Source organism: Histoplasma capsulatum, genomic scaffold (assembly GCF_000149585.1).
Source record: "Histoplasma capsulatum NAm1 scaffold_1 genomic scaffold, whole genome shotgun sequence".
Lineage (NCBI taxonomy): Eukaryota > Fungi > Ascomycota > Eurotiomycetes > Onygenales > Ajellomycetaceae > Histoplasma > Histoplasma mississippiense.
In genome coordinates, this window is record NW_001813982.1 from 6,298,737 (window position 1) to 6,315,359 (window position 16,623).

The window sequence follows — 16,623 nt, forward strand, 5'->3', positions numbered from 1 at the left end:
AGGCTGTTGTGAAAGTGCAAAATATCCTACACTACGGCTTAAACAGTCAATTATTGAAATGATGTGAGACATGAGAACGAGAAAGCAGTAAGAGGCTGTGAGAAGTGATATATCATATCAAGCATTTTAATGATATTTGAGAAGTGATATATCATATTTAGTATTTTGATAATTACATTAACAAAAATCTTCTATTATCTCAATTCTGAAAATCAGATCACTGATCCGATGTATATCAGCACTGCCCTTCATCATATATTCAAACATTCTCTTTCTTATAAATACTGCCTGGTTATCATGTAATTACTGGAGTTAATATCAGCAATTCAATTTATTTTATTGATATTCAGTATTTGGGTCAAAATTCGGACTTTATCCAGTTCCGACAGAGGCACTGCCATTTCTGAAGCAGCAACAGTGCTGCCACAACAGGCCTAGCGCAGCAAGCAGACCAATGACGACGGCGCGCGGCAGGCTGGGCGCCCCGCTAACCGGCGCAAAAGATACTACAATATTATTCATCTTTTTCATTTGTATAATTATTCTCTATTAATAGTTATAAATTATATGAAATTCATCTATACAAGTCATATGTTAGGTCACTGGGGCACAAGAGCTCTCTCACACCAGCGCCATGCTGGTAGTAGAGGGGACGAACCAATCTATACCCCCCAACATCATATACAGCTGCTTATATATCAGTGTGTTTTCAAGCTGAATAAGCGAGCGCAAGCGAGCGATTGCGGCTTGTCGACAATAACAAAGCTTGCCTCGCCAAAGCTACAAGATGATCAACAATCAACGTAACAGAATGTGATAGACGCTTCCTCAGCATTGATTGCTAGATGCTTTTCTGTTTGTCTCCTGTGTTTGCCTCGTCCTGGACAGAGGCTTGAATAATCGTGAAATAGTTATCCGAGTTAACTATCGAGGATGATTGCGTCAACAGTTCTAGAACTATTCGGGTGTGGAATCACTTGTCAAGGGTGGTTTGCAGTGCAAAATCTAAATATAACAAAGTAAACCGGGCCGAATAGCCAACTAAACCTGCAACTGGCTCTGCTGGCTGGAGCTTTCTCTGGCTCTCGCTAAGTTCAGTTTGCCGACCGATAGTTATCTCCACTTTTTGTCATCTCGTGCTCATCCTGCACTATTCCAGCCTTCATCTCCACCGCCAACTCTTCTCACACTTCCTCCCTTGCTTTTAGCTAGCCTTATTCTATTGTCTCATGGGAATATTTCCTACAGCCTGTATGTCGATCTGCACCCATGCACAATGGTGGAGTGTCTTACATACCTCTATGCCTTCTATGGACGGATGTGTATGCATATCTAGAGCTCCTGAAGCTGTCTCAAGCTTCATCCACTTGCCGGGGGGGTTTGGGAAATCCTCTCCAGTAGCTTGAGATTTTTGTTCTTCTTGCCTTTTAAGAACCTCTGTTTACGCGGGTGTTTCTTTAACGACATTTCGATATTCCTGGTTCACCCAGCTTTCTGCCCAGTGGCCGCTGCTGGACGATGCCGTCGTCCGCTCTTGTTGTTATCACCACCACGAGTTACCTCTATATATCTTGTGTAATATATCGGCGGTCGCTAACCTCCATGCTTCTTCAATAGGGCTGTTGCATATCCACCTCCTCTCGAGGTTAGAAACTTCTTTCCCCTCAACACAACTTCAGATCGAATTAACCTGTTGAAATAGGAGAGTCTGACCAATCTCCCACTCCCACCAGCCCGACACATCCCATCCTCAATCGCGCCACCACCGACGAAACTGCCCAGAGCCATCACAATCGCTCTGCAGTCTCACGATCCGTTCGCCGCCGACGTGCCCTAGTCGGTGTCCCTCTGGATGTCCACTATAACCAAGCGATACACCCACACATATGGCAAAGCATCCACCGAGAATGGACACGGGAACAACTTGTCCGCGAACGGGAGCTTTTTTTTGACACCCGAGTGACTGGAAGACCAGAAATATGGGCTGCCCTAGCAGCGGCTACCTCCCTTGTGCGGGCGGAAGATATCGCTACAGCGCAGGGCATCTTGGATGCTGCAGGGATTACCGTCCCGACAGGCGACATGTGTGATGGCTGCTATGACGAGAGTGGCATTTTATACCGCATTCCAGAGTACATTGCCATGGATCCGGTTAATGTGGCTGAGGAGTCTGCAGATGCCACTGACGGTAATACCATATGCGCTACGACTGTGGAGCTTGGGGAGGACGTTGAACGTAATAAACTCGCTGTTAATGTGGATTCAGATGATGATAAGGCAGATGACATTGAGAGGCGGCGCGAGGAGAAGGGGAAAGCTAGTGAAAGAGACCTGATAAAGATTTCTGCGAGGTTGAGTGACCGAGGAGGTCCGGATGCGACGGTGATGATTGGGAAGAATCACACGGTGGGAGTATTAGCGCGGAGAATCCAGGCTGAAGCCGGGGTATGTATCTGATTTTCTCCAGAAACCATTCCTTTGTCCGTTTTCTTCTCTCTTGGAAGACCTCGGCAACTAGTATTTATTTGGAGCTTGTTGAGCTAACCTTGGCCCTCCTCAAATAAACAGATTGTCGGCAAACAGCGCGTCCGAATAGCGTATCTGGGCAAAATTCTCAAAGAACAAGAAAGCCTATTATCCCAGGGCTGGAAAGAAGGCCACGTCGTAAATGCCCTGGTAGTTCCCGGTTCCCGAAGCTGACATTTCTCATATTCATTTTTAAAACATATACTCCATCGCCATGCACACGCCCTCCTCTCATAAATATCGCTACTGTCAGGCTTTGCGAACTAGCATTATCATCCGTACCCGAACCATATTTTTACCGAGACTTCGTTTCTACCTCTTTTTGGCTTTGTAGGTCTCCTATCCTCACTTTTCTCATGTTTTGGAGCGGGAGTTTATTTCTAGCGGAATGACCATGATTTCCTGGGGAGTATTTTTTGTTTGTGTATTTGTTTATTTTATTATCCATGATTGATCGTTTTATCTTCTGGTAGGGTTTGTTTTCACTCTTTTCACTTGTCCTGGCTTCCCTTTTCATATCATGAGTTTCAATTTTCTCTATAATTTCTTGCGCAGTGTTTCTGGAGATTTCCTCCTGAACCCTCAATTGCCATTGGTATACGCCATCAGCCCTTCCAAACCTTTTTCTGTTTTCCCTCGAATATGAATGGCCATAGCAAGTTATCATATCTGACATATAATTATGGCTATCCTCTTTCCTTCCCCCCTCATCCTTCCTGCCGTCATGTTTAGCCTTGCGCAATACCCCTTGTTTCAGCAAATCCTTCTTTTTTTACTATTTTATGATGACTATAGCCATCATCCGGGCAGTTTTCAGCAGTTATTTTTCTTCGCAGTCTGACTAATAAAGCAGCTAGTAATAAGTTGGTAACTTCAGAGACACAGCATTATCTCTTCTCTCTCTTAATTATTAGACGGAGTGAAGCGAAGTCTACAAGAATCATATGAAGTTCTGAGGGTGTCAAAAATTGCTTCATTTTGTGGCTGAAATGATTGAATATACAAGATTACTGTGACGGGTTAGCACCCGTTAGTAGTTAGCTTGCACAATCAACGCCTCACAACTTCACCTCACATTCATATAGCGTTCTAACAATTCTTCTGTGTAATCTCCACTCTGTGTATATGTAGTTCTAACAATTCTTTCATGTACCCTCAACATTTTTTCATTTCTGCACTTCACTACAGTATAATCTTCAATAATCCTTTCATTTAATTTTTTTTTATAAAAATTTTTTTATAACAATCTTTTTCCTCCTGATCTTCTTTCTCTTTCTTTTCTTTTTTAATCAATTCATAAACTGTATTAGAATAGTGTTAATCATTAATTAAAATACATTTTTTATATTACAAACTGGAAAATTTAAAAAACATTTAAAACACGAATTTTAAAAGGAAAAAGGTCTTTACTTTTATATAAATACACTGAAAACGATAGCGAACGATAGCCCTGATCGCAGGGAATCTCACGACACCCAGCAATCCCCAGTTGAGGTGGTGCTGGTGCCATGGTTGTGATGGAGGAAATCGTGGGACGCGCTGACGGACGCCCGCGAGAAGAAAACTCTGACAAGAGGCAGCAGCCCACCACATGTGGAGCAATATTGACACAGTTGAGCAATGTTCTTTGCAATGGGAGCGAAGATCCTGCCATCAACGGCAAAGGGAAGGAGGTAGTGGAGGAGGCAGCCAGGTTGGTGAGGGAGTTGAAGGTCAAACTGGGGGAGGTGATGCTGGCCAAGGTGGAAGACGCGACCGTGGCGACACGCGCACAACGCCAACCCGAAGGAGTGAAAGAAGCCAAACTGTCATCATGGGCCAAGGTCGCAGGACAGGGAATTCCAGAAAAACCAGTGCCTAACCGAACCCTCCGCGAGATTACTGTCCTACGCCGGGACTGCGAAGCCCTCCCAGCTGAGGAGGCCACCCCCCCAGCGATTGTGGCAGCCGTCAACGCCAGAATTATGGATGTGACAAAGGGAAAGGTGCTTGCAGCAAGATGTCTCCCCAGTGGAGACATCATCCTGACAACCGACGCGAGGGAGACCAGGGAGGCCTTGACTAAGAGCAGCACATGGCTGGAAGTCTTGGGACAAAAGGCGAAGGCAAAGCACACCCTGTACCCAGTCATGGTTAAGGGAGTCCCAATGGGCAACACCAACTGGAAGGAGGAACAGCAAGCCATCAAGGCAATTTACGCACAGAATGAAGGACTCCGAAGAGGGGTACAAATTGAGAGACTGTCTCTACGACGGAATGCCAGCTTGCAGGCAAAGGTTGGGTCTCTTGTACTCAGCGTCACCTCGCCTCAGCAAGCCAACCTACTAGTAGACAATGGATTGATAATAGACAGCATATTTTGTGACGTTGAAATCTTCCACCGGGGAAGCGCAGGTCACCCGGTGCTTTAACTGCCATGAGTATGAGCATACGGCCAGATTCTGCAGGCAGGCCAAAAGGTGCGGGTTCTGCGCGGCAAAAGAACATGACGACAAGGAATGCCCAGCACGAAAAGCTGGGGAACAACCGAGGTGCGCAAATTGTAGGGGAACACACCCAGCCTGGGTCTCTAAGTGCCCTGAGAGGGAGAGGGCATCAAGCAGGGCCCGTACAGCATACATGGAAAGACCCCGTAGGTTTATGGAGCCAAAAGCACAAGATGGGTGGCAGGTGGTGCAAACCAGAGGAAATAAAAGGTTACCCACTGGGGAACCAGAGGGCCAAAGAAGAGGACCAGGCCGACCCAAGGGGATTCTGCAAGCAGGCGAAGCCCAGAGAGGAGCTCTAAGTGCCTTTATAGCACCACAGAGCTCACAACCTGGGTCTCAGCTACAGGAGGACCTAATGGACTACACGCAGACCCCAGCCCCCACGCAACAATGAGGGACACACTAAACCTCCTACAATATAACGTGCACAACTCTGCGAGAGTTATGGGTGCGTTATTGGCAGACCCTGCAACAGAAGACAAATACGACGTAATTGCAGTACAAGAGCCCAGCCGGAATCCCCACATGCTAGCAACACACTGCCCCAGAAGCTGCGGCTTCTGGCCAGCTTATCACCCGGAAACACACCCAAGAGTATGCTTTCTGGTCAACAAAAGGCTCGTGGAACACACATGGGAGTGCCACTACCACTCAGAATACATTGCAGTGCTGACAATCACCACCGACCTGGGTAAGGTGCAAATAGTCAATGTGTATGCACCTCCTCCAGGGGGCTACAGCAGTGAACCGGAGGAATCCCCCATAGGCCAGCTGCAGGAGGTAGCCGGAATGGGCACAGATGCAGAGCTGGTCATATTAGGAGATCTTAATGTCCACCATGAGAGGTGGGGAGGGGGTGAGAGTGAAGAGAAACTTCCGCATGGCATGGCAGCTAATAGCACAGGTGGATAGGCTGGGTCTCCAGCTTGCCACACCTGTAGGGGCTACCACATGGCAGGACAGAGGCAGCCCAGGGACGACTATAGACCTCACCTTTCTATCACCACTCCTGCACGACAAGCTCAGGAGGTGTGCAATAGCGGAGGAGGCATGCAAAGGATCTGACCATAAGCCCATGGAAACAACACTGGAACTCACACCCATCCCAAAGGAGGCTGAGAGACGAAACTGGAAGAATGCGGAGCCTGAGGAGGTAGCAAGGGACTGCCAAAAGCTATATGTGCCACAAAGCCTGGACTCCAGGCAAGCAGTCAAGGAGTATGCAGACTACCTGGTAGGATTTGTAGGGACATTAGCGGACAAACACGCCACCGTAAGTAAGGCTGGGTTAAAATCCAAGACATGGTGGTCACCGAGGATGGCCAAGGCAGTGGAGGAGTACAAGCAGGCTAGGAGGTCCCAGCTCCCAGAAATGGAGCGGCTCAGGGCACGCTGCAAACGCAACAGAGAAATCCACTTGGCTAAGACAGCAAACTTCAGAGATCTGGTTGACAGGACCCGTGATGACCCCAGATTGATGTGGGGACTGGCAAAATGGGGCAAGGAAAGAAGCCATCTGCCCCCACAGGCACCTACTGTCCCCCCCCTGAGAACAGGGAAAGGGGCTGACGCGACGGTAGAAACCTCTTTTGAGGGGAAGGCTGAGGCATTACGACAACGGTTCTTCCCACAGCCAGAGCCCGCCGACTTAAGTGACACCAATATGGAGCTGCTGCAAGCTGAAAGGGAAGCGTCAAATGACACCATCAGTGTGGAGGGACATGGAAAGCCTGATCCAGAGACTGCCAAACAGGAAGGCACCAGGGAGGAGTGGGATCACCAACGAGTTCCTTAAGATGCTGGGCAGAACATTTGTGGAGGCCATAACAGCTCTCACCAATGCATGCTGGCATTGGGAGACTTACCCAGACACGTTTAAGGAAGCCAAGACAGTGGCCTTGCGCAAGCCAGGGAAGGCTGACTACCAGACTGCAGGAGCGTGGAGACCCATTGCCTTGCTGGACACAATAGGGAAGATTGTGGAGGCAGCAACTGCAAAACGCCTGCGGAAGATCGCGGAGGACCACAACCTGCTACCCTCACCGCAAATGGGGGCAAGAAGGGGCAGGTCCACTGAAACAGCCATAGCACAACTTCTGAGCCCAGATAAGGACAGTGTGGCAGCACCCAGGACAGGTGGGCATCGGTACTCTCCCTAGACATGACAGGGGCCTATGACAAGGTGCTGCGGGAGCGAATGGTTCACATCCTCCGGCGACTGGGCATCCCCAGGGACCTGGTGGGATGGGTTGCGTCCTTCATGACCAACAGGAAATCCACAATTGCCTTTGAGGGCCAGGAATCAGACACCTTTGACATCCCAGCAGGCATCCCGCAGGGGTCACCCCTATCACCTATACTATTCCTATTCTACAATGAGGAACTGGTGCGCATCTGCTCAAGACCGGGGCGCCCGGTGGTGTGCATAGCCTTTGTAGACGATGTCAACGTGATGGCCTATGGCCAGTCCACTGAGGACAACTGCAGGGAGCTCCTGCGCATGCATCGGGCATGCGAGGAGTGGGCAGCACGGCACGGGGCGGTCTTTGCCCCCCAGAAGTATGAGCTAATGCACTTCACACGGGCGCGCAACCAATTCAACCTACAGGCTGAGCTGAGACTGCCAGGACAAACTATACAACCGAAACAGGTGATGAGGGTATTGGGTGTATGGTTAGACTCTAGGCTGAGAAGGAAGGGCCACCTGGACGCGGTGGCAGGCAAGATGAAGACTCAAGTCAGAGCACTGTCCCAAACCACCCAATCCACATGGGGGCTCCCACTACGACAAGCGAGAATGGTGTATAACATGGTCATCAGGCCGGCCCTGACCTATGGAGCAATAGCATGGCACCAGCCACAGGGGCAGGGGGGCACGGGTCCAGCTAAGTCAGGACTGGCCCTCAAGCTGACCACAGTGCAGAACTCCTGCCTCAGAATAGTGGCAGGGGCATACAAAAGAACCCCAACAAGCACACTGGAAGCGGAAACCCACACAGTACCCTTAGACATCCACCTGGATGGGCTAGTGGCAAAGGCGGTCAACAGGATGAAGGCCTCAGGAATGGCGCAACAAATTGAGAATGCGTGTGCGGCCATAAGGACCAGGCTTCGGCACCGGGGGGTGACAAGGGGGGCACAGAGACACATGGGAGCTGTGGTTCACCCGGCAGCCCTGCCAGTGGACTGGGAACAGCAATGGATTCAGGGTGCTAAGGAGAGAGCCACAGCAGAGATGACACCGGAACAACGAGCCAACCTGGACCAAGCCTCATATAATCACTGGCTGAAGCGCGAGCAGCTCTGGAGGTGGGTGCAGAGGTGGAAAAGACGTGAGCCCCCCTGGGGGGAGCGGCATGGCCGGCCCCCAGACAAGAAAATTCTGAAGTGGCACACCGGCCTGCGCAAGGCTCGCAGCACTATCATCATCCAATTGAGGTCAGGGAAAACCGGACTGGCAGCTTTCCTAAACCGGTGTAAGGTACCTGAATTCCCCACCCCACGGTGCCCCTGTGGGTATGAATGGGAAACAGTCGAACATGTTCTGATACACTGCGGACGCTGGGAGCAGCAGCGTCAGGGCCTTATAAGAAATGGCAGGCTAGACAAGAGGATGCTGCTAGACACCAAGGAAGGCCTGCATCTCCTGTCAAACTGGTGGATGGAGAGCGGGATTCTAGGCCAGTTCACATTAGCACGCGAGCTGACACACTATGTACCATAAGGCGCTGAGCTGCCTTGGACCCCCAGAATCCCCTGAATCCCACATGCACTCACTCCCCTGACTACTTAGCCCCTCCCTCTCCTCCCTCTCCTCCCCATCCCCTCGCCTCTCTCCACCTCATTTGCACCACCTCATTTTCATCCCCTCATCATCTCCTCACCCTGCCGTATAATTTCCTCTATCTACCCGTTCTGTCAATCCCCTCTACCCCCTCCTGTCACTCCCTTCTATCCTAACAGCGCCTACTATCTGTCCCTCCCTTCTTCCTTTCTTTTGTTACTATACTTTCTCTAATTCCTTTTCCTTTGTTCCCGCTCCCATTGCAAGGAACAGCTCTAGCTGACTTGCCCGGTACCCTGCAGATGAACAGGATAGTTAACACCACTGTGCGCAAGGTTTTTCACCCCCCTGCGCCAAGGCGCAGTGGGGTTTTCCTAGCTAGACATATGGTAGCAGAACCGCATATCCATTGGATGAAGGCGGAGTATAATAAATAATAATAATAATAATATAGAAGAATATAAAAAAAAAATGTGTATATATATAAATATAAATTTTTGAATACAATTTAATACTCAATTTATCATAACTTATAGAATTCAAAATTTTATTGAACACTCATAATTATTGTTTTATTTTCTCAGAAAATAACTATGTTTATAAAAAAGATGTTAATAGAATCACTGATTTCATTTATTATTATTATTATTATTCTTTCATTGTACTCATATGCAAGCAGTGCTTATGATGAGTCCTTATGTAATGTTAAATACAGATAAGAGTTGATTATACAGAAGAAATGCTTAGTGTTAAATGATGTTAAAAATATAATAAAAATATAGAAAAATTAATGAAAGACAGAATTTGATACTCACAATACAGATTTTTCAATTCAGAAATAATAAATTAAATCAAATAATAAATTCATTTAAAAATATCTACTTAACAAATTCACATTTCTTTATTTTAAAAGTTGAGAAATTGGCTCTGAATATAATATTATCCCTTTGTGAGTTTCAAACTCATATACTTTGAGTTCTCACACCAAGGCACTACCTGGTGGCCGCATTACCCATTCGGCCACCGGGGCATATCACTCATACATTGATATGAAATTTAATCATTTTTATTTAATATGAGTATTTAAATAGAGTTTAACATTGTTTATTTTATATTCTTTCTTTTGATAATACTGACAGTGGTGTATGAAAAGAATCAATATATAATCTTTATAATTTTTAAATTTTAATATATATTCTTTTCTTAATAATATTTTTTAATCTTCAATCTCAGCAGTGTTTCATCATTGTCATCATTTATATTGATGTCACACCCTTGGTTGTGCCAAGGCCCCGTGACGGCTCCACACGGCCCATCGTTTCCCCTCGGATAATCCCATCTATCCCATGACGTCACGCAGGTGTCCGAACCGGTTTCCAACCACCCTATGACATCATTCGGATGCAATAGAAGAGGATCCGATTGATAGGCTATGAGAATCCTGTTTCTATACGGGGTCAGTAGATTCCTTCTGGCAGATCAATGCAGCGCCACTGCGGAGTTGCTTCGGCTACCCTCGCTCATAGAGTGAGGGGAGGATGGCTGCCCGTTGTCTATATAGAATAGCTGGATGCTGGCTCTCTATTCCAAGAGCCAGCGATTCGTCTTTTATCTTTTGACAATAAGATACCAGAGTTACCACTGTCCTCATACAATATTCTTAGTGTGCCGAGTACCTCTGGTAGTTCAGTATTTGTATAGTATTCTACGAGTTCGCGGTTCAAGCGAGATAATCAAGCCCACCCATAAGGCTTCCCATTATATACCATCCTCCTCTGTGCCGCTGCCGAGTAGCAATCGCCTCGGCGCCGTCACATTACAATTGATCACAGATTGATTTGATGATGATTTTATGATGATATTTTAAATTAATTAAAATTTGATAAAAACATTTTTATGAATATGTGCTTTCAATTTATTAAAATGTTATTATATATAAAATAATCAATTATTGTTCTTATTTATAGATTTGATTGTTTAATTGTTGCAATTGAATATTATGATTATTGAAAATAGTGAAGAATTCAAACTGATTTTCAAAAGATTTTATGCATGTAGAAATCATTTTATATGTTTTTAATTAATGTTATGAACCTTACATAGAATATGTGTAACAACAAATCATTCAGATAAGATTTTAAAATGATTAGAATTATAAAAAATAAATTATAAAAATAATTAATGAATAATATGAAATATATATAAAAATTATAAAAAGATAGTAATTTTTATTATTTAAAGTTAATCACTAATCTTCTAAAATCTACAAATATCAATGAGCTTTATATAGAAAATAAAAAATGCAGTAATTCATACATTATCAACAGTATTTAATATTATATTCATTCTCACTGATTTCAACATGTTCTATAATCTTTTATTGCCACATTGTTATTTTTTAATATAGATATCTCCGTTGCGTCTATTACATCAATCTTTTTTTATTTTTTTATTAATCTTTCAGACTCAGCAGCAATGACTTTTTTTTTAAAAAAAAATCATATTATAACTTTAATATAAATCATCATACATTAAATTAAAAGTGAATGAACAATCAATTTATACTGAGTTTTTTTAAAAAATTATCATTTAAATTCTGTTTTCTTTTTTTGTGTATATAAAAATCTTTTTAATATAATATATTTTCATGTTTTTCAGAAAACTTCTGAAGCACAGATATTGCTCATGACTTCTTTAAAATGTTAAATATATATATATATATATCAATTTAAAAAAGGTTGCTGTTCATTTATATAATTCATAATATGTACAGAAAACAGTTAGTTATTCATCATCTTTATTAATTTTTATTTTATAAAAAACTGCAGAGATATCAAATTTCATAAAATCATTTTATTTTTTTTATTTATTTAAATGTTTTGTTGATGAATAGAAGACAATATCAGTTCTTTCATATAATTTTGTTAAGTTTTCAATAATTAATACAAAATTATAGATTGTCTGCTATTGAATATTATTAAAAATTAGAACCACTACAGTATTTGATATCAAATAACAGATCATATTTAATATTCACAGTCAATTACTTTTTATATTTATACTTATATCTGCATAAAAATGCTGAGTGGCATTAAAACATGTTCTATACTATATCAAGAAAACAAAGAATCACAGAATTTTATATAAAAAGAAGATAATTGAAGAACTCAGTTCTGTCATATACAATGATTCAGATTGAGCAGAGGAAAACCTTCAATATAAATCAATTATAGATTACATTATTCTATTAAATGAATCATTGATTTTATGACAGTTATAATAGCAGATCTCAGTTGCAAAACCAATCATTGAGATAAAGTATATTGTAGCAAATGAAACAGCATGCGAAGTAATTTGACTGAATCATATATTCAGATTTGAAACTAAGCTAAAATGAAAAGCTTGTGTAATAAAATATAAAAAAAACCTTTTGCTATAATAATGCAGCTAAAGCTTGAACATGGTTATTTTAAATCATATTTAATAAAGGTTAGAAATGATTTAAGTGATTTATATTCAGATTGTCAGTTATATAAAAATCCAGAGCATCTTCTTTTACTTTGTACAAAGCATACAGAGTTAAAGTTAAGATTGAGAGAGAAGTTTGAATTGAGACAGTTAAATTTAAAACTTTTATTTAATACAAAAACTGGAAATGAATTCTTGATTGAATATTTGAAAGAATCAAATGTTGCTATAACATTTCAATTGAATAGCTTGATCTGATAATGAATTCAATCTTTATTTTCTTTTTTTTCTTTTATTTCTATGTATTTGCTTTAATTTTTATTTGTGTTTTTATTTTTATTTTGTTACTTTTACTTTGAAATTTGTTTCATTTTGATTATTTTTGATTTTGACTTGTTTTAAAAGGTTTGATTTGTAAATGCTATCTTTTCTTTTAATAGCTGTTATTTTTTATACTTTTTATTACATTTACTTTAAATTGAATGTATTGATCTGTTGTCATCCTTTTGACATTCATTCTTAAATTAAAATAGTTTGAATAGTTGTTTGATTCTGGGCTGGAATTCTACTATTGCATGTATTAAATTGACTTTGTATATTAGCTTATTCATAAGTTGAAAAACTCTGGAGTATTTCAGATATATATCATAGTCACTGGCTACATATATCTATAATGAAAGAATAATAATAATAATACAGAGATACAGGGTTCCATTCTTCTTCAGTATGAATAATACTGAAACACTGACTAAACTTTTGAACAAATATATTTAATTCTTCTTTAATGTTTTTTCAATTTATTCTCAAAGAATAGAGAGTTCTTGAGATGATAAATTATATATCAATTGATATGATGATTTCTTATCAGATTTGAGATCTAAAATATGATTGAGATGTATGTTTCACATCAAATATATTTTCTCAGAATACATCAAAATAATTCTTATAATTATCTGAAATATTTGACTCAGTCGCTATGTGTGCAGCTTGTAGTGGAAAGGCAGTGAATATGATATTGCTGTTGTCTATTAAAGTTGCAAATTCCTTAGCAGTATCTAAATGCATGTGGTTAATATTTGACACTTTTCTATAAATTCAGCATTTTTGCACTCAATTGATATTAGAGTTCACAGCTTGCAATCACAGCATGTTCAAAATTACATCATATTTATTAATATCAGCTTTTTTGAAATGGTGGAATCCTTTTTGAAAAACATATTCATCATTGATAATCTTCATCACAGCTTTTCATTGTTTATATAATTTAATTTTATGATTATCAACTGCTTTTACTACTTTCAGTTTACCCTCTGACTTTAAGAAATATTTCAATGCTCAGATATGGGATATAAAGTTTACATTCATATCAGAGTTTATCAACATCCACATCATTGACCATTCTGCTTCTGTCAGCATTCATATACTCATCATTAATAACTGTTTATTTTCCAGTCTAATTGTCTGTATTCTCAATGCAGCAGCTGCTCCTACAATTGAAATTGTTGATTTTTACTTGTCAGACTTGATCATATTTTTCAGAGTGTAATATTCAACAATCATTTACAATATGATTTTTCTTATGACAATGAGATCACTTCTACATTCAGTTATATTTATTTTTCTTGATTTGTTCAGTTAAATCTGTCTGCTCCTCTCATTTCCTTTTATTTCATCAGTCATTAGATTTATCAAAATGATGCTGATTTTCTATAAATATCACAGATCTGCTTTTGTGAATAACATGTTATCATTTTAACATATTTTTCTCAAAAATCTGTAAAATTTGAAGCAATTCTTTATAATTCTAAGGTTTTTAATTTCAATAATTAAATTCAGTGTGTAGCACTTTCAATATTTTATTACACAAATTATTCATTTTCTGTTCTTCACTGTATGAAGATAAGTAATACTTCAGATACTTAGAAAAGTCATATATTAATTACCACTTTTATTATTTGATATTTTAAAATCTTTAATACATCAATTGATGTTGATTTTGTAAGTTGTTAATTTGTATCTCTAGATGTGATAACATATCATCAAATGTTAACAATATTGCTATTCTATATTTTTTATATAATGATACAAAATTCAACCACTTCTGCTTCACATAAGCATCAAAATAAAGTTTGATATTGTTTATCTTACATTTTTCTTTTCAATAATATCAACAGTGGAATGCAAAAAAAGTCAGAATGCAATCTTTATAATTTTTAAATTTTAACATATTTTTTCCTTAATAATAGTTCTTTATTTTCAATTTTGATGATGTTTCATTATCATCATTCTTATTTTCTGCAAATTGATTTTGTGGTAGTTCTGTAGTGATATTTTGAATTGATTAGATTTCAATAAAAGTGTCTCTGTAAATCTGCACTTTCAATTTATTAAGATATTGTTGTATGTGCACAATAGATAGCTGTTATTTTCATTTGTAAATTTAATCATTTAACTGCTGCAATCATGCATTATGATTGTCAGAAGTGATAAAGAATTTAGATTAATTTTCTAAAGATTTTGTATGTGTTGAAATCATCTTACATATTTTAATCAATGTTGTAAGTCTTATTGTAGATGTGTGTAGCAACGAACCACTCAAATAAAGTTATGAGCAATTAGAATTGTAAAAGATGAGCTATAAAAATAGTGTGAAGTACACATAAAAGATATTTAGAAGATAATAGTCTCTATTATTCAAAGCTAATCACTGATCTCCTCTATCTACAGATATCAGTGACCATTATATAGACAATGTTGTCATCATATTATATTCATCATGATTGATTTCAGTATGTTCTGTGCCTTTTTATCGCCATGTATCTATTCTCTAATATAGATATCTCCGTTGCATCTATTACAATATCACATATGCAGTTGACAAGCTCACAATTTATATGACCAATCTTTTTAAATGTCATTTTGCAAAGATTGATCATGTTATTGCCTATCTGTGAGATTTGAATAATCTAGTGATTAAATATAGTGTATTTGATAATGATAGCTTATCAATGTATGTGGGTTGAAGCAGCTAGTGATGCCTTCTTCGCGGATAATTTAGATAGAAAATCAACAGAAGGTTACATTTTCAAACTTTTTGAAAAATTTATTGATTGAAAGTTAAAGAAACAGAGAATAATAACAACTTCCATCACTGAAGCTGAACTATTAATTATATCACACATAGATAAAAAGTTAATTTGATAAAAATGATTCTTTAATCATCTGAGATTCAATTTAAAGCACAAGATTTCAATTCAATATGATAATTGACAAACAGTTGACATCTTTACTAAGGAAGATTCTTTTATCACAATCAAATTACACCATGTTGATAGCTACGGCAATTGGTTGCGAGAATGGATACAATCCAGCGATGTCTTGATGGAATGGACGTCTACAACATTGATTTTGTTAGTAAAATAATAAAATAAAATATAAAAATTCAATAAGTTTGAACAGAAGGAATTCAACATTCTCATATATCTTTTTTATTTGTTTCTTTTTCATTTTATTAATCATCATATTTTCTATATCATTTTTTATTCTGATAATATTTTCAGCTTCATTACTGATGTTATTCTTCTAAAGAGGGTATGTGAAAAGTGATATATCATATCAAACATTCTAATGATTACATTAACAATAATCTTCTATTATTTCAATTATGAAAATCAGATCACTGATTTGATGTATATCAGCACTGTTTCTCATCATATATTCAACCATTTTCTTTCTTATAAATACTGCCTAGTTATCATATAATTACTGAAATTAATATAAGCAATTCAATTTATTTCATTGATATTTGTATTTGAATCAATATTTGAATTTTATTCAGTTTTGACATCATATTTTCTGCTCTCTGCTCTATATATTCTGCAATCTTGAAACCTTTTTTTTTTTTTTTTTTTTTTTTTTTTTTTTTTTAATTCATATTTATATCCACTCTGCTCACTCTGCTCACTCTGAGCCCCGGTGGCCGAATGGGTAATGCGGCCACCAGGTAGCGCCTTGGCGTGGGGACTCAAAGCGCGTGGGTTTGAAACCCACAAGGGGACAACATTACATCCGGAGCCAATTTCTCAGCTCCTAAAATAAAGGGATGTGAACCTGCCAAGTAGGTACCTTCGGGCGGACCTACTACCTGATTTAGCTTATTGTTTCTGGGCTGGAAACCTGTATCGCGAGTACCAAAATCCTGTCTTTCATTAATTTTCCTATGTTCCTGTTATATTCTTAGCGTCATTCAACACTAAGCATTCCTCCTGTATAACCAACTCTTGCTTGTATTTAACATTACACAAGGACTCGTAATAAGCACTGCTTGCATACGAGTATAACGGAAGAATAATAATA

The 16,623-nt window shown here is 39.6% G+C and overlaps 5 protein-coding genes across 5 annotated transcripts; all 5 read left to right on the top strand.

The window, feature by feature from the left end:
• Positions 1-1,276: 1,276 nt before the first annotated feature.
• Positions 1,277-2,700, top strand: HCAG_01808 (predicted protein; the record flags this gene model as incomplete). Its single annotated transcript, XM_001544711.1, has 4 exons — positions 1,277-1,322; positions 1,618-1,645; positions 1,734-2,445; positions 2,569-2,700. The coding sequence occupies 4 exons, from the start codon at positions 1,277-1,279 to the stop codon at positions 2,698-2,700; spliced, it is 918 nt and encodes a 305-aa protein (XP_001544761.1).
• A 1,334-nt stretch (positions 2,701-4,034) lies between these two features.
• On the top strand, positions 4,035-4,937 carry HCAG_01809 (predicted protein; the record flags this gene model as incomplete). The annotated part of the gene is made up of 1 exon (XM_001544712.1): positions 4,035-4,937. One exon carries the CDS (start codon positions 4,035-4,037, stop codon positions 4,935-4,937), a length of 903 nt encoding a protein of 300 aa, XP_001544762.1.
• A 468-nt stretch (positions 4,938-5,405) lies between these two features.
• HCAG_01810 (predicted protein) lies at positions 5,406-6,810 on the top strand (the record flags this gene model as incomplete). Its single annotated transcript, XM_001544713.1, has 3 exons — positions 5,406-5,463; positions 5,722-5,860; positions 5,928-6,810. The coding sequence occupies 3 exons, from the start codon at positions 5,406-5,408 to the stop codon at positions 6,808-6,810; spliced, it is 1,080 nt and encodes a 359-aa protein (XP_001544763.1).
• Positions 6,811-7,176: 366 nt separating this feature from the next.
• On the top strand, positions 7,177-8,739 carry HCAG_01811 (predicted protein; the record flags this gene model as incomplete). The annotated part of the gene is made up of 1 exon (XM_001544714.1): positions 7,177-8,739. The coding sequence occupies one exon, from the start codon at positions 7,177-7,179 to the stop codon at positions 8,737-8,739; it is 1,563 nt and encodes a 520-aa protein (XP_001544764.1).
• Positions 8,740-15,043: 6,304 nt separating this feature from the next.
• Positions 15,044-16,036, top strand: HCAG_01812 (predicted protein; the record flags this gene model as incomplete). Its single annotated transcript, XM_001544715.1, has 6 exons — positions 15,044-15,056; positions 15,142-15,217; positions 15,269-15,277; positions 15,603-15,677; positions 15,828-15,858; positions 16,019-16,036. 6 exons carry the CDS (start codon positions 15,044-15,046, stop codon positions 16,034-16,036), a joined length of 222 nt encoding a protein of 73 aa, XP_001544765.1.
• Positions 16,037-16,623: the final 587 nt, after the last annotated feature.